This window comes from Mesocricetus auratus, unplaced genomic scaffold, assembly GCF_017639785.1.
Source record: "Mesocricetus auratus isolate SY011 unplaced genomic scaffold, BCM_Maur_2.0 Super-Scaffold_100019, whole genome shotgun sequence".
Lineage (NCBI taxonomy): Eukaryota > Metazoa > Chordata > Mammalia > Rodentia > Cricetidae > Mesocricetus > Mesocricetus auratus.
In genome coordinates this window covers 9491494-9506184 of record NW_024429200.1, presented here as the reverse complement: position 1 = coordinate 9506184, position 14691 = coordinate 9491494, and the positions used below count along the sequence as shown (strand labels likewise).

The following is a 14691-nucleotide window of genomic DNA, read 5'->3' as shown; positions in this document are numbered from 1 at the left end:
CAGGGTGCTATACTCTGTGCTCAGGAACACTGAGAAGCTGGTGGGGAGAGTGGGCAGCCCTGGGCTTGGCTATGTCCTACTTGGACCAGAGTAGGCAATGACCTGATTGCTAGCCAAGAGAGTGTCATTGGCAAACATTCTGCTGTCTAAAGCAGGGCTATGTAGATGAAGTACTTCTAAGCTAGGGTTCTTTGTCACCTGTCCTCACATGGGTTTTTATCCGTCTGTCCCCTTTCCCATCTTTAAACTTCCCATTGCTTTTCTCTCTCATTGAGTGTGTCTTGCATGCCCCCGTGAGCTCACATGCACGCACGCGCACACACACACACACACACACACACACACACACACACACACACACACACACACTTCCAGGTGTGCCTGCAGGATTCCTTCTATACATAGCACAGTCCAGATGAGTTTCTGTGCCTAATCTCCCTGTCTCCAGATGTCCCAATCACTAATTCTGCACTCAGTAGAAAATGGATTCCATCATTGTCCCCAAACAGTCCAGGCACTTATAGGAAGCTCAGATCCACACACTGTGCAAAGCCCACCTCATCCTCAGATTTCCTTAACCTAAGCAAAAATGCTGGCAGTCTAGAGTGTGTGTCCAACCTCCCTCATGGCATGAGTGTGACTTGGGATACTGTGGAGGTCCAGGAAGATGGCACATTCATTTCTGAGACAATATGGAGGGAAACGGAACTCAATAAAGCCATGAAGGTCCCAGAGTATCACTGCCTAGCTTCTTGAGTGAGATACAAAGGCCTGTGTCACCTTCCTGCATCACTGGGCTCTGGGGCCAAGGCCTAACATGACTCTGAAAGGCTGTTTCCCCTTCATGTCTTAGCTAAGGACAGCCAATGGCCTTTCTCATCCCAGCAGTCAGGCTGGTTCTCTTTGGTCTTCAAGCAGAGTGTGGCCAACTATTTCTGTGAAGGGCCAGGCAGTAAATATTTTAGGCTCCACAGGCCATATGGTCTCTGTCACAATTACTCAACTCTGTGCAGTCATGAGAAAACAACTGTAGACAATACAATCAGCTAGCAGAGCCCTGTGCCAATAAAATTTTATTAATAAAAATTCAGGCAGCCAGTTAGATATGACCTTGGGTCACTGGCTTAACTTTAGCCCCCTGAACTAGGCTTGCCCCTGCCTCAGCCAGCACAGAGCACTTCTTTATTCTGTCTTCACTAACTTCACTAGTCCTGGGGCCCCTCCTGGCTGAAGTTAACTGTGGGGAGCACTCAACAGGGGGCAGATGGACAAGAAGGTGCCTTTAAGGCCCTCTGTCAGGTAAGCGACAGGAACTGAACCCGTTTCTTTCCCACCCGAAGTATTCACTGTGTTCCCCATGCAGTCCAGAACAGCGGCTTCCCAGTGATCTCCAGGGGCCCTCACAGAAGTCTCTGTGGAGCCTTCTCATCCTGATATGTCCTCCAGGTTTGGAAAAGTGGACATGGTCAGGTGCCTGCAACTTTATCTCTGAAGGGAGGCTCTATACTCCTACAGCCTGAGGGTCCTGCAGTCTCTCAGTCCCCGGGAGAATCCTCCAAAGCTAGATGTCCAGGAAGAGCCATGGCTTGCCCAGGGTGAACTACTGAAGTGCTGGACTCCCTGCCTGGGTTCTCCTTAGAGCAGCGTCCCTTGTCCTCTTCTGCCTCCCGTGTCATTTTGCTTGGTGCGTTTGTGTGGGACGCTGGGGAAGCAGTGAGGAATAGGAACCAGGCTCTGCCCAGCTGAGTCTGTTATTTGAGAGGGACAAAGGCAAGCAGGGGCCAGGACTGGTGAAGAGAGGGCTGGGAAGAGGCCTCCATCTCCCAGGCCCCTGGTTTCTCCTGGACTTTTGAGAGGGAGAAAGGGGGAACTGAGGCAGGGAGGAGAGTGGGGGAGGGGTCCTCCCACCTGACAATGCTCCACTCAGGCTCAATGCGCACGATGGTGGGGTCCTCCACGTACTGAAAGACCAGGTCCTGTCGGATCCTGGCCCTGTCCACCTGCACAGTCACCTTCATGTCCAACACCTCATCCGAGGAGGTGGTGTTGCAGATAATGTAGGATGGTGAGCGCCTGGAAGGGAAGGCAGAGTGTGGGTTCCCAGGTGTTAAGGGTCACAGGGGTCCCAGGTCAACCCCTTTCTTCGTGCATCAGGTTTCAGAGAAGGGATGGTACCCTCACAGATTGAAGTTCATGAACCAGGGACAAGGACCAACCTTTTGAGAGGCTCCTCTGATGCTACCTTTCAAAGAAGCCTGGTCTTTGGGTTGTCCTTGACCCTAGCCCCTGCCCCAATTTTAGCAAGGGTCTAGCTACATGAATCTGGTGAGGCTCCCTCCTCCATGTGTCATTTCTGGCTTGCCAACAATGAGAATCCTCTCAAGTGAGTTTGGCGGGATCGATCCCTTGCACCTCCTCCCTATGCCTCTTAGTCCTGAGCCCTGGTTTAACCATGCTTGTTGCACTGGGGTTGAGCTCCGCCTCTACCCTCTTTTGAGTCTCAACCGTTGCCACAGTCGCTTTGAACAAAGTCACCCTCACCACCCTCACACTGAGTAATGGCTTCTTGGATAGCAGTAATGCAAGACCCCAGGTGTTCTGACTTTGAATCTGTCACAGTTCTTGCCATAACCTACCCTAGGAATAAATGTCTCTGGGAACTTGGGCTCAGATTGGCCACATGTCTCACAGCATTCCTGGGATGGGCTCCCTGTAGCCCCTACTCCAGGCTCCTGGCTAGGGAAGATAATATCCCTTTGGGCTGCCGAACCCAAATGGGCAGAGGGAGGAAGGTGGCTTGCTTTGACCTTCTGGGATCACCTGCTTAGAGCACATGGGGTGATCCCAAGCGGCTCCCAGCAGGAGAGGCTCTACCCCTTGACAGGGCATCTGCTGCTTGGTCCCAAGCTGGATGCTCGGTTGCACCCCTCATCCTCTGCAAAGGGAACATAGTAATGACACCAGGCTGATCTGTGGACAGCAGCATGATGCCTCACCCACCTTCCAGGGAAGCCAGGGCAGGTATGTACTATTCTTCCCCAAAGAGAAGAGTGACAGCTTTTGGACAGCTTCATCTCCATGAGACCCTAGGTCTCCTCCCTTGTCTGGGCCCAGCGGTTACCTGTGGAAGAGGCACGGCTGGCTCCCAAACATCACCACCACATTGCTGCCTGCATTCAGGTTGGTGCCTGTGATGGTAACCTGTGTGCCCCCAGACATGGGTCCCCGAGTGGGCTTCAGGTCTGCGAGAGTCAGAGTCTGCAAAGAAAAGAAGAGGACTGAGGCATGCTGGGATAGGTGGAGGAGGCTGGAACAGGCCTTAGGCAGTGCCCCATGGCCTACTGAAGAGATGCCATCATGTGGCCTCTGCAAGCCATTTTGTATTCTTGTGTGAACAGAGCTTTCATCTCTACATGAATAATAGTGGTCATGAGAGCTGCTGTGCCCTGATTTGTTTTGTTTTTTAGTGACAGTGTATATCTCTAGTGATATAGACATATCTATAATTATCCAGTCAATGATTTTTAAAAATGGCTATCATCTGTTTCACAGAGGGGATTCAGAGGGGTTAACTGAAGTTCTCCAAGGTCACATGGCTAAAAAGTATTGTAGTTGAGACCTCACTCCACACCTCTGGTCTCCAGCCACGTCTCCAACAGACAGAGAAGGGGACCTGCCATTCCCTAAGGTCCCTTCAGGGAACCCTTCAGTGGCCAGAGCATGGGATGGGATGTGTGAGGATTGTGCCCAAGGAAGTTTTCAAGGCCTGTCAAGCCCCCTGCCCTGACTGGAGGTGCAGGCTGGGGTGGGGGCAGGGAGCAGAGCCCCAGACAGCAGGGGATTTGGAGCTGCAGTTTGTTCTTTCATTAGCATTTTAATGGAAAAACTTTCCCTGGTCCCAGGTGAGAAGCCTGTATCTGCATTTAAATGAAGATTTCTCTTTCCCTTCCCCAGCCACAGTCCCTAAAAGAACTCCAAGCTGAGGCTGAGCCCACTGGGTTCACAGGGCCATGGGTACTCTCTCCCTCAGGAGGCATCCTTTGGGGGCCAGCAAACCCACCTAGCTACCACGTACCCAGACCCCAGAGAAGGGCACACTGATAGCGTTCACCTGGAGACACCCACTGACCTTGTCCCCACATTCCTCGGCTAGGTTTAAAATCTTGGCTTGGTGACGGAACAGCCAAGGACAAGGAACTTTTGTATCACGCTATGTGACTCTGGGCAAGCTAGTCACACAACTGGGGAACTGTGTGATTATCCCTAAAGTGGTCACGGACAGTTTTCTTGTTCAATAAACTATAGTAACCAGCTATTTCCAAAGGATGACTTGGCCCCACTAGCCTCCCCAGAGAGGGAACGCTGAGTCTGTCTGCTGACGTCTGGTGGGCTGTGGGGAAGGCCCAGAGTCAAACCCTGGGAAGGATCAGTGCTTGCTTCACTGAGGTGGTGTTAATGCAGGGACTGGCTGGAAGGGGTCTGCTTTGGGTGGGAGAGGGTGTTATGGAAACATGTTTTAGACTTGTGAGAAGCTATTAATTATTCAAGTCGTGCTTCATAAATATTTCACGGTGGGTTTGCACGGGAAATCAAAGTCTGAATTATGTGCCAGCTCTTTACTTGGCTCCATGAACGAACAGACTTAGAAGGGAGAGGGAGTGGAGCATTCCCAGCATGGAGACCTCCTGGGACAGAGCTTGTGGCGGCGGGCCAGGTGCACCGATCTGGGCTTTGACATTCATGTGACTAACCTACACATCAGAGCCTGGTTTGCTTTGTGGAGAGAAACTGAAGGAAACCCAAGTTTGTCCCTGAAGCAGGAGAGTGGGGCAGAGGGTAAGGCCTGGGAGAGCCCTGCATGAAAGACGGTGAAATTAGTGAGGGAGAAAACCCCATTAGCAAAGAAGAAGGCTGGGAACAGCACCAACTATGGGTGACCCAAAATGTGGAGCCTCCAGTACAGGCACAGGGACACCACTGTCTGTAGGTGACTCATGGACCATTATAACACTAACGCCCCCTCCATCGGTGGAGATTTGAACCCTTGAGATTCATGAAACTGGGTGGAGAATTAAAGGTAACAGAGCAGGTGAGAAAGCCCAAATGACTCCCCAAAGCCTGTGGCTAGTGGGTGGAGGCCCTGCTCTGCACTGATGGCCATAAAATTTGCCGTCATCTGCCCCCAGGCAGGGCTCAGCATCCAGGACTCACCATGAAGTAATAGAGCTGTGAGGAGCGGGCCATGAACTCAGGTCGACACACAGCCACACAGATCTCCACGAAGCCTGCATGCTGGCTGGGTTTGGCCTCCCCCATCTCACACACGATCCTGTAGGAGCAAAGGAGAGACCTCATGAGCCGCAGGACTCCCAAGCATGGCCTAGGCCCACAGTGAGCCCCGACAGGTAAACGTACCTTCACGAACTCAACAAGTGATCCAGAATTCAGATCTGACCTTAGTCTCTTCTTGGGAGCGCCTGCTCCCAGCATCTGGTTGCCTCAGTTTGCTCCCAGCTGTCCCAAATTTTATGCCAGGAGAAGAGGCCTTCCATGCTTACATGTTTGTACATGGAAGAGGGTTTGGTATAGTTACTAGCACAGATATGTGTGTGTGTGGTGTGTGTGTGCACGTGCACATGCGTGTGTGTTCTCTATCTCACAAATTAAGAAACCGAGACACAGAAAAGTTAGGCAGCTTGCCCACATATTTGTGTTTAGCATCATGGAATCAAACATAGGGACTCAACCAACCATAGATCAAAAATATTCCCAGCACTCGGGAGGCAGAGGCATGCGGATCTCTGTGAGTTCGAGGCCAGGCTAGACCGACAGCCTCCAAAACAATACAGAGAAACCCTGTCTCGTAAAAACCAAAAAAAAAAAAAAAAATCGCAAAACAGATATTATCTGTATTGAAGTATGTGTAGGTTCCTTTCTTCTTTTAAAAATGATGCATTTACTTTTATTTTAAATGCATAAGCATATGTCTGCATGTGTGCCTGTGTACCCCATGCATGCCTAGCTCCCATGGAAGTGGCAAAAGGACATGAGATCTCCTGGAACTGGAGTCACAGATGGTTTTAAGCTACCAGGTCGGTTCTGGGAACCAAGTTGGGTCCTCTGCAAGAGCAGCCAGTGCTCCTAACCACTGAGCCATTTCTCCGGTGCCCAGACTTATTTTTTCTTAGGATCCTCTGGACAACACAGCAGAATGGCTATTCATCTAACATTTCTGTTGAATTAGGTATAAGTGATGGAGAGAGGATTTAAAGTATGCAAAAGGATGCTCACAGGTTGTCTGCAAGGACTGCACTATTTTACAGAAGTCACCTGGGCATCGTGACTTTGGGTGTCTTCAGAAGGTCGTAGAACCAATCCCCCACAGGTACCGAGAAGGTACCCTTTACATACAAGCACACTCTTACTTAAACATGTACACATCTTCTGTATACATGTAGACACACATTTATGGTTATTTGTAAAGTTTGTATATTTGCATATATAAACACATATTTTAAAAGGTAAACGTAAAACATAGCATAAGCACAGTTTGTACTTAGCAGCATTTCATGTGCCTTTATTAAGCTTTTACATACATCTACTTTATTCTTCCTAACAGCTTTATAATATTATATACATGGTTAAACCACCATTTGTGTAATAATCTTCCTATTGAGGGGCATGTAATACTCTAATCGTTCTCCTGCTTCAAAAAACAAACAAACAACCCAAACAGAAAAATAGGAAACACAGACATACCTAAATATCATGTGTTTATTAGAATAGACTCTTCAGGAGGGAATGCACTGACAAATAGTTTATTTACTTAACATTGATAGGGCCCAATACTGTTCCCCCAAAGCTCTACCAATTTGTATTTGTGTCAAGGGTCCACTACTCTAGCAAAGACTAGATAGCCACAAGTCTTTGGAAGTTTTTCCAATACATTACAGAAAACATCTTGTTTAAGACCAGTGATTGTTGCAGAGGGTACACATATTCATGTGTCTTTCTTTATTTTACACTGCCTTCCTCTAGCTTCTCGATTAAAGTCCTCTCCCTATTATGCTGGCCAATTGTCCTTTCATGAAACCTTCTTAACTAGGCATATTAACTTTTATGTGTTGTAATACTACAATTATTTTCTTCCTAATTGTCAATTTGCTATCTGTCCTTTAACTTGGTTTTCAATTATATTCTGCCACACTACATTCCTAAGCATCTATGTGGCTAAACATACTGATCTTTTACTTTTTCATTTCTACAGTTTGAGTCCTGTGGAGTTTGTTTTTTGGCTGGTTAGTTGGTTTTGGTGCAGTTTTATCTTTTGTGGTACTGGGGATCAAACCCAGGGCTTGGCACATGTTATATAAGCACCCTGTCACCAAGCCACATGCCCAGACTTGCAGTTTTTATGTATTATGTTTCTTAAAAAGTTATGCTAAGGAAAGGTCTTGCTGTGTGTGTGTGTGTGTGTGTGTGTGTGTGTGTGTGTGTGTGTGTGTTTCTATATAGACAGCCTAATAAACACATTTGCTATGGGGAAAAGATAGATTCACTCTGGCTTTTCTTCCACAAATTAAGTAGAAGCTGTATTCTTGGTCACGTGTGTGTGTGTGTGTGTGTGTGTGTGTGTGTGCATGTGTGATACCTTGCCTGTGTGCCTGTCTGTAAGACTTCTGAGGTGTGGGATGAACTACCAGGCCTTAACTTGTAAGATTCCAGCTTTATAAAGGTATGAGAGTGATACATAAGTCTGTCAATTCTTATCTACAATTTTCTACTTTGAAATTTGATCTTTTTCTAGAGCTAGCCACATGTTCTATGATACTCTCTGTGATGCTGGCCAGTGGTGAAAAGCTTCAGGTTCCTGTGAGCCAGGGACCATAAGAAGAAACAATGTTGGTTGCTGGTTAGGAATATATAACACAGTTTCATCTCATGATGTTTTCAACTTGAGAAGGGTTTACCAAGACACAGTACAAAGGGCTGGGAATGCACCTCAGTGATGGAACACTTGCCTCGTATGTACATGGCCCTGCATTCAGTAACCATCATGTCCAAAAGGCATGTAAAGTTGAGGAACATCTGTATGATAACTTTGAGTTGACAAATTCAATACTTGTAGAAATATCATTGCTTCTGAATTGTTTGTATCATAAATAAAGCTGAGATAAGCATTGTTAAATATGAATTTTTTGCAAGTTTGGTTGTTTAGGGAATGTTCTAGAAGCATATTAGCTAGATTTAAAGACCGGGGAGGAGTGTGGAGTGTGATACTGGGGATTGAACCTGGAGTGTTCAACCACTGAGCTACATCTCAACTTCATTTTTCTTTTTATTTCTCTTCTTGCTTTTGAGACAGTCTCACTAAGCTGCCTAGGCTAGCCTTAAACTCACTCTAGCCCAGGCAGGACTTGAGCATGAGATGCTCCTGCCTCAACATAGCTGGAATTACAGACCTGCACGTAAAGTGCCAGCTAAGACTTTTTTCTGTTTTTCGTTTTTTATTCTTTTGGGCGAGGGAAAGAGAGAGCACACTGCATGGTTGTGTGTGTGTGTGTATATATATATATATATATATATGACATGACATATATGACATGACATATGTGTGTGATGCATGCCTGTGGGCGTGTGGATAGACATGCACACAAGGCCAGAGCAGGGCGGGGGGTTTCACTCCATTACTCTCATCTTATTGCCTCGACACCATCCATCACTGAACCAGAAGTCTATCCTCTCAGCTAGGTGAGCTGTCGTCTGTCTCCCCCTCAGCGCTGGTGTTATAGGCACATGCAGCCATGTGGAGCTTCCGGCTAAGACTTTCTTAATCCATGTGTCCAAATGCCTTCCTGAAAGTTTATCCCAGTTCCCCCCCACACACAAGTAAGTAAGCCAGTTGCATCTGGTGCTTATTTTTATTTTCATTTTTGTTTTTATTGGGATGGCATCTCATGCAGTCCAGGCTAGCCCCAAGCTCACTATGCAGTTAAGGATAACTGACCTTGAACTTCTGGCCTTCCTGTCTTTATCCACCTGTTTTATTCCTTGCTGGGGATTGAACTCGGGGCTTTTTGTGAGCTAGACAGGCACACTACCCGCTACACTCAATCTCTGGCCTCCCGAGCATTAACTTTTAAAAATTTTTCTCCATTGCAGTCATCTGCATTTCATGTCTCACATGAGTTTTTGGTTCTTTGTGCACCTCGTGAATTATACATTCATGCTCTTTGCTCATTTTGTGATAACTGCCTTTTATTTATAAAGCCTCTTTATCTGTTAAGAAAAATGTGTCTATTATCTGTGATGAGTATAACCACATCCCCAATTTTTTGTTAGCGTTTATTTTTCTTACCGTGATTTCTGATGTATAAGTTTTTAAGTTTTATATACTCAAAACCCCTAATCTTTTCTTTATGTTTTATTTTTCAGCTCATGCTTGAAACATCTTCTCCTTCATGAAATCAAATGAATTTGCACCTGCATTTTCTTCTAATCTTTCAGTTTCATTTTGTATCCCTAACTCTTTAATCTACCTGGAATTTGTTTGGGTGTAGAATGTGAACTAAGGATCTGATATTCTTCTTCTTCTGGCATTAGCCAGCACCATTTGCTGAAGGGTCTTGCCTTTCCTAGTTGATTTGAACTGTCACCTTCATCACACACTAAATTCTTGTGTGTCAGGATTCTTGCCCTGAGCATTCTATATCACTCCTTGGATCTAACTGATATTGCAGCACTTTAATCATCTGGCTTTATAATAACATTGTTGATGTCTGGTCTACGGTTAAGCTTCCCTGCATCATGCTGTATCAGCAGCAGTTGGCATTGCTTTGATTTCGGAAAATTGTAGGAGCCGTGGATAGATGTTTGGGTCACTAAGTAATGGCAGATGACAGGGATGTCTCCACGTAACAGTGGAATCTTCCGCGTTCCACTCATTACAAATGCTGTGGGGATACCCTGATGGAAGTCAGGAGGAATAGCACATGTACCATCTCTGTAGTTCTGAATCATTCAGTCCAGCAAGCAGAAGCGCAGGGCACCGTCAGACCTAAGGGAGACCCTGCTAGCAGCCCACATCTAATGCTCCTAGGACAATTGATCAGGGTACAGTCTGGGTGAAACAGGAAGGAGCATAGATTCCACTGTGCTGACAAACATTCCACAGTTGTGTTTGCTGGGCTGGAAAGTGGTGTTTACTTATTTACCAGACAATGCACGGCTCACTGGATCTCCTCCACTAGGTGTGTTCAGGGTCAAGGTCATCTGTTGAATGACCCTTTTACGCATGGTTTGTAAAGAGAAAAATTAGCCAAGGAACAGGTATGGGATTTCATTTTCAGCCTCCACAGAGGATAGCCCAGGGCTATCCTACCTGTGGGGAAGCTCATGGAGAGTTAGAGACAATAGAAGGAATTGAATTCACACTCCCTGGCAGACTTTAATTTTGCTCTTTCTCACCTCTTCCTCTCCATACCCCCAAGTAATCAGAATCACTTTCCTTGTCCCTGCCTCGTTACCATTACCATCCTTGTCCCTACCTCCCTAGTATGGCATGTCAGTAGGTAGTGCAGAAGGCAGGGAGCCAAGGGGACCTGTAGACACCTAAAATATTAGCTGCATTCCACCCTCTGCCCCTACCCCGAAATCTGGCTCTGAGTTTGCCATTTATCTGTCAGTGCTTAATCTGCAAGCCCTAAATCTGAAACACTTGAGCCTTGATATGGCACCACCAATGGAAAATTTTATGCCAGGAAAATTAATTTGATGATTACTTAAAAATACTATATGAAGTCACCTTTGGGCTATGTGTATAAGGTATATATGAGACCCAAATGAATTTTGTGTTATCTCAGGATATCTCACTATGTGTATGCAAACATCCTAAAGTCCAAAGGGAAAAACAATTCCCACTCCAAAATACTTCTGGTCCCAAGTATTGTGGATCCAGGACATCACACGCCTGTGCTGCCATCTCTCCCGCTCCCCTTTGGCTACCCCCATATCTCAGGCAGTTCTCACTTACTGCTCTGCCGGGATGTAGCCATCCACCAAGGGACTGCATTCCACACCAGCCACCTTGACATGTGAAGCAATGTCCCGGAATTCCAGGCCCAGGTTCTCCCCTCGGATGGTGACCTTGGTGCCCCCTTCCCGAGGGCCTGTCACTGGGATGATCTGCAGGGAGGAAGAGAGGTGATCCTTCAGGTCTCAAGAAGCATCGCTGCTGCCTACTTGTTGAAGAGGCTATGGTGGGCGTGGCCCTTTATGCTGGTGTGCGCAGTTCCTTAAGCAGGTTCAAGTGGTGTGTGGTTATCATGGGTGATTTCTCTGGGTAAAGAGATCTTTGCTTCTCTGTGGCCCTGAGGGTCATGTTCAAAGTCTCTGTTCTATCTTCCTATCTCACAGAAGAAGATAATATGACTTGAGTGTTACAACATACTCCAAAGAAAATCAGGATAGACTCCTGGCATATAATACAACATTCTCATTTCCCCAGAACCATCCCATCCACTTCCAACATCAAATGTCCAGTCTCCATAATCACAACTTGTTTCTCTTCACTGAAGGTCTAAGGCTACATTCATGACAATAATTATTCAGGTGAGTTCCCCATTCTTCCAACCCAGTCCCTCTCTTGACCTGAACTCTCTAAGAGCAAGCCATGATGTCTCCAGTTCTCCTAGCCCAACTTCCTTGTCTGTGGTAGAATTCTGGAGCAGCCAAGCCAACCCACCAGTATCTCTTCGGAGCATTTGGCATAGTGTCTACCTTCCTTGTTGGCTTCATTTGTCATGGAAGAGGTTTGAATTTGGACTTTAGCCTGGTCAATGTGTCTGTCCTTCCCTCCAGAGATGTCACAGTGGATGTCAAAGCTCATAATTAGAACACAAGACTTGTCACCCAGGACTTGGCTTGCTTTGAGGTAGGAGCTATGGATGGTGAATGACATCAAATTGGTACTTCCCACAGTAAGAACTGTTCCTGGCTCTCAGAGCACATACACCCGCAGTGAGGCCCCCGAGGGAGAATCTGAATGACAGGGTCTTTAGTTCCTCCCAGAAAGTTCCACTACCCCAGTCTGCAAGGGTTACATATGGGCACTGTCCTGAATGGCTGGTAAAGTTGGAGGCAGCTTTTCTGGGATGAGACTGTTCACTAACCAATGACAAGCAACCTCCTTCCTCTTACATATCCCTTTGTGGACACACATGCTTGTGAGTAAGTGTGTTTGTGGGGTGCAAGTTGATATAAGCATGTTCCCATCATAGTAACAGAAGAGCTTCCTTGGAGAAATGGAGCCCTTTCTGCTGGGGGGAGGTGGGCAGATGCGTGGAAGGCAGGGAGAGAGTGCCTAGGTTCTCCCCAGTGCTTGTCCAGATGGTGGGTCCCCGTGTACCCCTAGCACTTGGTGGGGTGCCTGCACCAAATTCTAGCCCTGGCTTGTCGTCCTGTAAGAGGGCTTTTATCTTTGGACCAGTCTGTGGTCCCCTGGAGGGCTGATGCCAGGTTGGAGGCAGTGAGTTGCCCCACCCTAGGGAGAGTTGTTTAATTTGTCACCTCGTTCCTGTGATTTTCTTGGATTCAGGCCAAGGAGAAAGCAAATCCAGCCGATAGGTTTCAGTGCACTGTAAATCACCATGTGCCACAGCCCCAGGGATGGCTTAGCTGGTGACAGCCTGAGGGCAGTGGCTCTGCAGCAGAGGAGGTGCAGGATTGGGGAAGGACTGGGGAGGAGGGATGGGGATGTGGGGAAGTGGGTTGAAGGGCATTTGCCTGCCCCCTACCCAGTCCCTCCAGCCTGGAAGTCACCACTAACAACAGGGTGAAGTGGAGACTCAGAGAAAGTCCCAGTTTTGATATTGCCATCCCCGGGAATGCTGAAGAGGAAGGGTCTCAGGGGAGGGATGCAATTTGAAGGCCACCCCGAGGTAGCTAAGGAGTTCACTCATATCAGCCAACACTGTTTCTGCTCAGATCCCTCCCAGCGGCACAGTTTGTAAGGAGTATATGTCCTGTCACGGTGTAGAGGAGAACAGGAATCCAGGGCTCGGAATTGGGGCGGCAACACTGTTTTCTTTATACTCTGGTTATTCTAGCTGCGATACTATTCTCCACCTGGGGGAGGAAGACAGTAACCCTGGCCTTCACAGGTATGAATGGTTCATCTTCAACTGTGCTCACCACCCTCAACCCCTGCCACTTCATAGATGGAGGTCCTGACTACGCCCCTCCCTCCTCTTCATAGGTGGAGGTCCTAACTAATCTCCTGACTTAGCTACTTTTCTTATTGTTATGACCAAATACCTTAGAGAAGCAACTCAAGGAGGAGAAATGATTTATTCTGGCTCATGGTTATGGGGTTAGGTGGTGGGGAAGGATTGCAGAGGGCCTGGTCCCCCGAGGCAGGAGCATGTGGCAGCTGCTTGTAGCATGGTAGTGCCCACGAGGCAGAGGATTCAGAAGGAAGTTGGGCTCTAACTCTCAATGCTTATCCTCCAGGGATCCATGTCCCCCAGCTTGGTTCCACCTCCTAAAAGGTCTATGATCTCCTAAAACATAATCACCATCTGGGGACCAAGTGTCCAAACACACAAGCCGGTGAAAGACAGTTCATATTCAAACCACAATATTCTAATACCTCAGAATGTGACTTTAGGTAGCGATAAGTCTTTACAGAGACCATTAAGCATAAGGGAGGTCATTAGCATGGGTTTTAACCCAGTGTGATCATGGTGCTGTTAAAAGCAGCCAGGACATGGAGACCTGCATAGAGGGAGGCATGGGGAGCACAGGTGACAGCTAACTAGTTCTTCACAGCTGTTGGAAGCAATCAGTCCTGCCAGTGCCTTGGTCTTGAAATCTTACCTCCAGGAGAGTGATACTTTAAGCTATGCGGTTTGTGATGCTTGGTTACAAAACCCCAGGAGCCCAAAATAACAGGACTTCCCTGCTAACTAACCAGGCTGTGAAAGGAATGTGCAGACACCAAAGCACTTCACACACACATAGTCTAGGACCATGGTCATCACTGCTCAATATGGAGTGGGTACATTAGCAAAACTGAGCCAAGCCGAGTGTGTCCTCCTGATTGACGGATGCAGACACAGCTGCTTACTTCCTTCTCTTTCCCCTCTTCCCCATCTACGCCTTTATCATAATCAGCATCCTCCATGACAAAGAGGATGAGCTAAGTACCTACCGTGTGCTAAGCCCGATTCCTGGGGTATGGGAGGATGCGATCCTAATGTTGGGGAATATTAAAAAGGAGACACACATTTCTTTTCCTATTTAAGAAGAGAGCAAGAATCTCAGGCCTGGTCTAAGATAGACTCCCTGTCATAAGTATGGACTGTGTACATGAGATGGAAATGTCCATATAAACCTCAGGGGCAGAAGTTCCCTGTTTTAGACACCTTGGTAATGATTTTAATGGTGATGAACAAGAAGGAGGTGGGGGAGGCTGATGAGCACCCCCAGAGTTGTACAGGAGCTGAGGAAGTACCATGGCTGTCAGTGCCTTCAAACCCATCCCTGAACTCCCCTGCGGGACAGCAGGTGAGGCATGCTGACAGAGCCCTGCACAGGCCTGGCTGTGTCCCCACTGTCTGAGTGCCTTGCTTTGCCCTGCTCCTCCCTATCCTTCACAGTTAGACCCCCAAACTGCATCCAGATCTATTTCTA

At 47.4% G+C, this 14691-nt stretch overlaps 1 protein-coding gene across 2 annotated transcripts in view; it reads right to left on the bottom strand.

Annotated features, from left to right (window-relative positions):
- Plxna4 (plexin A4) overlaps positions 1-14691 on the bottom strand; it is a 438703-nt gene that overhangs the window by 55463 nt on the left and 368549 nt on the right. For both annotated transcript variants that reach the window (XM_040728755.1, XM_040728754.1), the window contains exons 13-16: positions 11033-11184; positions 5212-5329; positions 3122-3258; positions 1909-2073 (exon numbers count right to left, since the gene is read on the bottom strand). In XM_040728755.1, the coding sequence (XP_040584689.1) occupies positions 1909-2073; positions 3122-3258; positions 5212-5329; positions 11033-11184 (572 nt within the window). The remainder of the gene's footprint in view (positions 1-1908; positions 2074-3121; positions 3259-5211; positions 5330-11032; positions 11185-14691) is intronic.